General features: G+C 42.1%; 1 protein-coding gene across 1 annotated transcript; it reads right to left on the bottom strand.

Moving 5' to 3' along the window:
• Positions 1-910: 910 nt before the first annotated feature.
• On the bottom strand, positions 911-2162 carry LOC124689201 (CASP-like protein 5A2). The gene is made up of 3 exons (XM_047222763.1): positions 1942-2162; positions 1289-1421; positions 911-1120 (listed from the first exon to the last, which is right to left on the bottom strand). Exons 1-3 carry the CDS (start codon positions 2160-2162, stop codon positions 911-913), a joined length of 564 nt encoding a protein of 187 aa, XP_047078719.1.
• Between the last annotated feature and the right edge of the window lie 6850 nt (positions 2163-9012).

The raw sequence follows: 9012 nt of genomic DNA, 5'->3' as shown, positions 1-9012 counted from the left end.
AGGCAATCTACTTATACACTTCACAACAATTATCAGTAACATTAAAGACGGGGCATACTGTTCATATGCCACTGTGGTGAGTGAGGTAGCTCATTGCACATTTTAGTACAATAAATTCAGAAAATCCAACTTTGAAGCGCACAGACTACCCTGTTGGTTGGTTCCATGTGTGACTCACTGATCTTCCAGAGATCTGTGTATCCCTCACGATATTTTGAATAATTAAAGCAAAGGGAAGCGGGGGGGGGGGGGGGACGATGCAAGGTAGGGTGCCAAAATCGTCTCATTTGGAAGGTAGTACACAAGTCTCACAGAAAAATTATGTATAGCACTAGGTATAGTTGGTGCTTTGGAAGGAGAGAAGTTCAGATTACACTTTGTTTGGATGAGGCAGTAAAAACCATGAAGACCCAGGTAAATGTGTTTAACTGAAACCTGAAGTCTGGACTTGAAAATATGACACTCGTAAGTGATAGACAACTACTCTCAAGATTACTATAAAAAGCTGGGCCATTTGGCCTATTTTCTAAAAATCTAAAAAAAGTTAAAATAGCCAACTACTCAGTCATATCCAAATATCCGGATATGGGTAGAAATTTATTTGAAAACTGCAAAATTAAACACATAAAGCTGCGCCTCGAGCTCTGCATTAGTAAACGAAACGGTCCATCACCATATTATGGCCAGCCTCATATAAGAAGCATGCCGCATTTGGTCCTAAAAATGGCGAAATACAGATATTTAAGCACCATTTTGGACATCAAGCTATTCCACATATTGTTCACCATATATTTTGTAACATCCTTCATTCAACATGCAGTCGTTGCTATCAGGGCTTATTATAGCTAGATGTGCCACACCACAAAATGCGATCCAGTGCAAGAATGGCGCAATTACTCTTTATAAACTCTTATCTTAATATTACTGATAAACTAGAAGCCATGAAACCGAAGTTAAAGAGAAAGGACGGTGCAAGTGCAAACCAGCTGAGGAATGCCATTGCAACAGCAGTCATAAACAATGCACAAGGATTACCCGCGCACATCCCCACATCAGTTCCTATGAGAACGGTGACGCCAGCTGCTGCACATGCTGCACTAAAAGTTAGCGACCCTGTGATCTACATGAAACATCAAGGTTAAGAGTGGATCAGTTTTAGGGGAAATAAAACTGCATATGGTCAGCAATAAAATACTTTGTACTGATGGATTTAAAAAGTAATCTGTTAATCTACAAGTTCTCAAAGAATGAAAGGTGGTTCTTAGGAGCCTGAGAAAATATGACTCACCCCATCTCCAATGGAAAACAGGCATGCAGCTTCGAGGTTTCGGAAGGAACGTTTGACGAGAAGTGCATAGATCTCCACAGAGGCTATAGTGAGGCTCCACAAACATTGCAGAGTTGCAGCTGCTACGAGGTAGCTGGTCAAAAGAACAACAATAAGTTCATCTATAGAAGGAATACATAATACTGCTTTCTGAGTTCTAACAACAACGTAGCCGGTAATTTTTTTAGACTTTTAAGGCTATCTAATTGCATCTCAGAAATAATATACACCAAAATAGTACTTTTTGTGCACATAGTTGAATACCATCTCCAAGTAGGTCTCCAGATTTGACTAACACAAGATGCATCCACATAATTTGTCAATTACAGTCGCAAAATTATGAACACGATGCGTTTTGCTGAATGCCTAGGAAACCATGCATGCAAACACCAGCTCCTGTTTTTCACAAAAACTTGTGATCAGCAAAGACGACTCAGGCTACTGACTGTCTAACTGTGGTTCCCCTTTCTGTCGTTGAGGACGCGAAATCAACTCAGAAAAGGTTACCCATCCTGTATAGTCATCCTAAATCCCATAATTTACACATCGAAATCCCATAATTCTCAACCGAAAAACCACAGGTATAGCCTACAAGACAAGGGAGGGTAGGGCACCGGAAGGCGGAGACGGAGGGAAAGACGCGGGTCGACGCCATGGTGGCGAGCGAGATGGCCGCGAAAGATGCCTGCGCGACGCGGAAGCCGATCCCGCCCAATGTCCCCGGCGACCCCTGCGGGTTCTTCATCCGCACTCCAATTGGGGCAGGATTTTCGTTCCCCTGCGCCTGCGACGGCGGCGCCTGCACGGGGTGCACGATCGGCCGGCTGAACGGCATCTTCCTCCAAGGTTTTGTGTGAGATTTTAGAGGGCGGCGAATGGAGAAAGAGGAGGAGCTCGATCCAGAATCCAGATGAGGGCTCTGCTTTGCCGTCGAGCGTTTCTCTGTGGGCGCGTTCGGATCGGTTTGGTTTTAGTCACAGTGACTGTCGTGTCAGGAGCATGAAAATCAATTTCAGCGAGATTTCACCGAATTACACTGAATTTCAGTGATTTCGCTAGACACCGAAACTAATGTGTTTCGGTCAAAATCAAACTCTATCAAACATAGCTTACAATTTTTAAGTTCAGGGGTCTTCTTTATTGCAATTTACTGTGGGCAACAATTGTCAGCCTGTTCTTCTCCAAATACACCCAAAGGTTAAAAAAGAAAATTGCTAGTATTGAGAACTAGCTTAGTTCTCAGGCAATTCATGATCCGTTTGATTATGATTGTTAAGATTTGTATCTCTCTGGTTGCTTTTGAGAGAGAGAGAGAGAGAGAAAGAGAGAGAGAGAGAGATCATAGCTCTTTAATACTCAATAATAACCAAGGGTACAATATCAGAAGGATTAAGTAGCCACAAGCGGCGACCTTGTATTAAATCCAAAGAGCTACGAGCTAGATCATGGCCATGCCCATTAGATACTCTATTTTCATGAATGGATCTAACATCCACAAACTCAGTAGTACGTTTTTTTATTTCACACAGAACACTACTAAAATTAGGACGATATTTTTTCTTTGAAACTACTTCTTGATAGTCCAATGCTATGAAACATTCGGAGATTTGTAGATCACTTGCCAACTCATGTGCCTCACAACATGTAGTGGACAGGATCCGAAAAGCACATGCAAGCGAGAGCTGAAGCACCCATAAAATGTCCATCCGCACTTCGACAAATTGGTGCCACCACACCGTGATTTTCAATCCTCGCAATAGCGCCAGCAACATTAATTTTAACATGATCACCCGTAGGAGGGATCCAAGTAGGAGCTATTAACTGATGAGATGTCGCCATCGTCCTAGGCTAGGTTTTAGCACCTTGATTACTCAGTTCGTTGATGAAATTTTCAATGAACATAAAGATCGCAAAAGGACTTTGCAAAATGTATTCATCGATGGCCTTTCTTCTTGCAGTCAAATAACACAAAGGGTGATAACACAATTCACCAACTGAGAATGGTTTAATGATTCAATGAGGGAAAATATCCACTCCTTAGCATTTCGGCATTGATTTATGGAGATGTGTTCAACTAGTTCTTCATCGAACATCACCCACACACTTCGTGCCATCACACAATCTATTAATAAGTTCCTCCAATCATCCTATGAAGCGTGGCAAAAACAACATTCAGGCGTAACTGCCATATTTTTCTGAAACCAGATTGATCCAATAGGTATAGATTCACGGGAGCCTTCACTTTCCACATCTTACACCAGAGTTTTCCTTGTGCCGGTGAAGATGAACTCGATTGCCTCGCCTCGAGCCAGTCCTCACTGGGTTTTTTTTGTGTTCACAAGAACCCTATATGTAGAACGGACAGAAAAAAGACCAGACTTCTCAAAATGCAACGCCCATGAGTCCTGTTGGTGTACCGTATATATCGGTATTGATTCAATAGCCGTGATATCTATAGGCAGAAAATGTTGTTGAAGTAGTTAGAGCTTCCAAGATCTATTATTTCCGAAACCATAGAAGGTGGATTGTTTGTGAGAGCAATATAAAGTATACATATTTTATTATTCTGGGACTCAACGAATCGGGTTCTATCAGAATTTGAAGGGCTTGTTTGGCAAAGAATGCCATAGCGTTGCAAGATACGCCTCTCCATGGTAGGAGCTTCACGTGGAGCAATGAATAAGAAGAGGTGATCATGGCTAGACTGGACAGATTTTTTTCAATCCATGCTGGGAAGATCTGAACCCCATCATTGATCAGTATAAACATTTCAGATCATTGTCCTCTTCTAGTGACTTGCTCTTCCGCTCGGCCTTGCTAGAGAAGTTTAGAGACCACTAAGACGTCATCAATCTGTACATCCATCTCTCGTCCAAGCAAGCATGCGTAAAGAAGATGATCTAATAAAACTACACACTAGCTTAACCTATCTGACACTCCAACTGAAAACAGCTAATAACGCTTAGGCAAGCAGCTATGTTAACTCACAACACATCACGAAACGCACTCAAACGCCAATGAGACCGCCGGTACAGGCTAAGAATGGCCGAGCTGTGATCAGAAAAGAGCAGTGGGTCATCGCCGATCCGCTCAGCTTCTCTATAGACCTGAATCTCAGCGATGAGAGCCCTTTGCTGCCTGCACACTGGCAAACCAGCTGCGAACTATCCCCTCAACCGCGCTCTGTGCCGACTTGAGCTGCTGGTCTGGGTAATGTAAGCTGAAAAGGTCGCCTTCGAAGCAGGCAGCGAAAAAACCAACACTACTACCCTACCATCCTTCTGAGTTAAGGCATTTTGTATTGTGCATATTATCCAGGTCTGTTACGTGGAATATTTTTCCCTAGTGCCTCCAAATCCCATATTATCTCAAGACTCGTGAAGGTTCTCAATCTTATGCACCAAATGCACCAATAAGCACCAGGATCTCTGTCTCACAACACTCATCATCTCTTTTGAGTACCACAAGCAGGAGAGTTGCTTCCAGCAATCTAGAATCAATAGCAGTGCCCCATAGTTTCCCCTTTATAAGCCTAGTAACGAAGAGGGAGTGCAATTATTTCCAACTACTTTTTGGGGCCACAAATCCTTCAAATTGTTGGATAAAACCTATTTAAATATACGTTATTGTACTATTTACTTTTATTAAATTTGTTACATCCCAAGTAGTAAAAGCTCCAAAGGTCATGCATGAAATTCAGCTAGAGTGGAAAATATATTACCATTGATATTTGTAGAGAATTAAGATTTTCATTGCTGGAAAAAGCTCAGAAAGAAGAGCAAGAAAATCTCTTTTTAAAATAGCTATAGCTGCTATAGCCCGGCTAACTGCTCAAAAGCTAACAAAGGTTCCATTATGGACATATACATTGTATATGGTACATCAAGAACATGATTGCTAATTAACATATGAAGTATTGCACATAAATTAGAATTCAGAAAATTCCATGTTTTCCTAATACTAATAAACTTGGCCATGCACATGTTCGATTTCTAAATCTAGATATGACATAAAGCGTTCCTTTTGAAAATCATTTCAATCATTCTACCACTACCGCCCCAGGAACATATATATGTTCTTCCCCTGTCCTAAAGTAAAATAAATAAGGAGTATTTGAAGAAGCAAAAGATAAAAATCACTTGCCCCATGATATTGGAGCATCACCTCAAGAAAGGGAGCTTTCCGGGTTGGTTTCCGATGTCACCTGTACAAAGCAACATAACATTATATTTTGCATGGACCATTTTGAGATAAATGAGATCAGTGCCACTGAAGTATGGAGCTATAGCTAAAAAATACCGATGCACATCCTGCAGTAATGGAGTTTTAGAGAAATAAAAAGAGAGACCGTGAGGTACATATAAATTAGTATCTTTTAATCTTCTTCACTACAGAAATTGCAAAACGGAGAGATGTGGGGAGTGAGAGGGAGGACAGAGCAGCACCAATCACACGCTGTACTAAAAAAGTGCCCCTACTTGCCTTGTGAGAGCTACCTCACAAGAGAAAGAACCTAGCCACAATGTTTCTGGCTCATCCACATCTCTGCCTACTCCACTCTTGTAGTCTTGCTGCTCCATCTTTTTCTTTCTGTCCTCTTACTCCTCCTAGTTCTCTCCGGCGTTTGCTGCCGAGCACCACCAAGTTGATCCCTGGAAAAGGCACGAGAATGCACATGAAGGGGCTGAGATGAGTAGAAACCTGATGTACAGAATTAAAGAGCAATCAGAAGGAATAACAAAAAAAATAGAACAAATCTGGGATGAAATAAGAACACAAGAACGAACAAAATCTGAGGCAAACCAAAAGGATATCTCATAGAATCTCAAATCTGGGGCGAATTAGAATAGAAGAACGAACAAATCGTAGACAAACCAAAAGGAAATCTCATAGAATCTCAAATCTGGGACGAAATAGAACAGAAGAGCAAACAAATCTCAGACAAACAAAATCTCTGCTCGTCGCGTCGGCTGCACTTCTCCCGTTGGCCCTGACCCACTGCTCTCTTGGTGTTGCACGATACGAGGACGATCAGAGAAGGCAGGGAGGAGGGGAGAGGTTGAAGGAGAAAGGATAAGATGGAGGGGATTGGAGGAGGAGCGGGAGGGATGGGGCAAAGAGAGGATGCGTGGGGCGAGGGAGCTGCCGGCGAGCGGTGTGGATATTGGTCTAGGGATTGGGGGAGAGGAACGGAGGGGTGATTGGGTGGGTGGCGGATTACTACGCCCGAAGCTACAACGCGGGAGGAAAGCCCCAATCTACCCTGGGTGGAGATCTTTTCCACGGGCGAACGCCACGCTCGACCGAACAAAAGCCCATCCGCAGCGACCGACGAGTGGACCCGACGGAACATCGGACCCACGTGCAGCTAGAGGCGGGTAAAAGCGGCCATTGTATGGCTTTATCTAGCGTGAGAAACAAATGGGACAACGCCCACGCACGGCCCAAGCCAACCACCACGCGCGCTGCGCCCTGCAATGAATGGACGAGATTTAGCATCAGCGAGGATCCGACGGCCACGAGCCGCAAATCGTTGTGAGGCCCCCTATGGGGGCATCTATTATACCTTTAGATGCTCAGACACATGGGTCTTGGGGGAAAATCATATCTTGGATCTACAATATTCTCACCACTGCTTCCACTTCAATAATTCTCAATGGAGTACCCGGCAAAAGTATCAAATGCAAGAGGGGAGTGAGGCAAGGCGACCCATCGTCTCCACTTCTATTCGTGGCAACGGCTGAATTACTTCAAATCATCATCAACCATGCATGGGAAAATCATTTCTCTCCCCATAGATGAATCATATGGTCAAAGTTATCCCCTATTGCAATACGCAGACAATACACTACTTATCATGCGAGCTGATCCAGTACAGATCATGGAACTCAAACGGCTGCTTAAGGATTTCACTGATGCCACGGTCCTCAAAATAAACTACCAAAAATCATCTATGGTACCAATAAATATTTCTGATGAGAGATGCAACGAGTTAGCTCTGTAAGAAGGAATCTATGCCATTTACATACTTAGGATTACTTATGGGAACTACCAAACTTACCATTGATGACCTAACGCCCATAGTTACCAAAATGGACAGAAGACTTGCTGGATTATCCAATCTGCTATCACATTGCTCAAGACTCGTGGTCATCAAATCTGTTATTTCAGCAATGCCAAACTTCATTATGTGTGCCTTAAAAGTACACTACACACACTTAGATCATATTGAAAAATATATCAGAACCTTCATTTGGCATGGGGGGAGAGATATTGAGAAGAGTTGTAAAGGAAAATCTTTAGTCAAATGCGATAAAGTCTGTATAACAAAAGAGGCTGGCGGCTTGGGCATGATAAATCTGAGAGAACACAATAAGACACTCGTGATTAAAAATATCTTCAAGTTCTACAATTCTGGGGACATACCTTGGGTGAATCTTCTATGGAGAGCATACTACAATGAAGGTTTATCCAATATATCTAGAAGAAACAGAGGCCTTTTTTGGTGGAAAAACTGTCTTTCACATCTACAGGTATTCAAACAACTTACCTCCTGTACACCACACTCAGGAAACCCATTCTTCTCTGGTCTGAAAAATGGGCTGATACCATGCTGCGTGAAAGCTTACCTCAATTATACTCCTTTGCAAAGAATAAAGATATTACCTTACAACAAGTAAAGCATATGAATCTGGATGAACTGTATGAACAATTTCAGCTGCCCCTCTCTTTATTTGCGGTAGAGCAAATCAATAGCCTACACATTGCCATCAACTCTATCACGGATAGCAACACCACACATGAAAAATGGAGTCTTACAGGTGGAGGAGACAATTTTTCTACCAAGAAAGTGTATGCTGCACTGGTTAAAGCACCACCTGCACCAAAACCATTCAAATGGATTTGGAAATCACCTTGTTTACGGAAACACAAATTCTTTTTTTGGCTCCTTTTGCAAGACAGACTTAATACAAGAGATCTACTATTCAGGAAAAACTTCCAGTTGGAATCCAAGAATTGTGTTCTATGTATGGAAGATGCAGATGAAACACTCATCCATTTATTCTTCTCATGTGACTTTAGTCAGGTGATCTGGTGGAAAATAGGGGAAGAATGGAACACAGATCTCCAACTCATCGACATGCTCTTGGATACATTTAACAGATCGGCTAACCATTTCTTTAAAATAGCCATGATGGCTGGATGTTGGAGCATTTGGAACCACAAAAATAAAATTATGTTTGACAACGAGCAAAGATGTGTAGAGAGCTGTCACAGCTTTTTCAAAGCAACAATTCAGGAGATAAGGGGTTAAACCAAGTCTAAAGGAAGGAATGCAAGCTTGGATCGACACTTTGTAATTTTGTATAGTTAACCTATTTTCTTTCCTCTTTTATTTTCTTCTTCATTTTGTCTTTGCCCAACCATTGTAAATATCCATACCATATTTTTGGGCACTATATATGAAAATGACGCAGTGGGGGTCTTCCCCACAGTATTTTGCGTAAAAAAAAGGTTTCTCAAAGACACCGACCGAGAACTAGAATATCTTATTTTCTTCAAAGCATGTCTGCTTTTCTCTCCAATGCATTGTCCAGACTACGCCTGTAAGAAATGCAGATGTACAAAGAAAGAATAACTAAAATCTAACTAGTCAATATTATATTCCATGTCCCACAAATCCT

Source organism: Lolium rigidum, chromosome 2, assembly GCF_022539505.1.
Source record: "Lolium rigidum isolate FL_2022 chromosome 2, APGP_CSIRO_Lrig_0.1, whole genome shotgun sequence".
Lineage (NCBI taxonomy): Eukaryota > Viridiplantae > Streptophyta > Magnoliopsida > Poales > Poaceae > Lolium > Lolium rigidum.
Note: the sequence above shows the minus strand (reverse complement) of the source record. Positions and strands in the feature narration are given on the sequence as shown.

Excerpts from the sequence above, each read along its gene's own strand:
- LOC124689201 (XM_047222763.1), bottom strand. The coding sequence starts at position 2,162 with ATGCCGTTCAGCCGGCCGATCGTGCACCCCGTGCAGGCGCCGCCGTCG. Across the intron at positions 1,422-1,941 it reads CCCTCCGTCTCCGCCTTCCG|CTACCTCGTAGCAGCTGCAA; the intron begins GTGCCCTACCCT and ends TCTTTTGACCAG. Across the intron at positions 1,121-1,288 it reads TGTTTTCCATTGGAGATGGG|ATCACAGGGTCGCTAACTTT; the intron begins GTGAGTCATATT and ends TGTTTCATGTAG.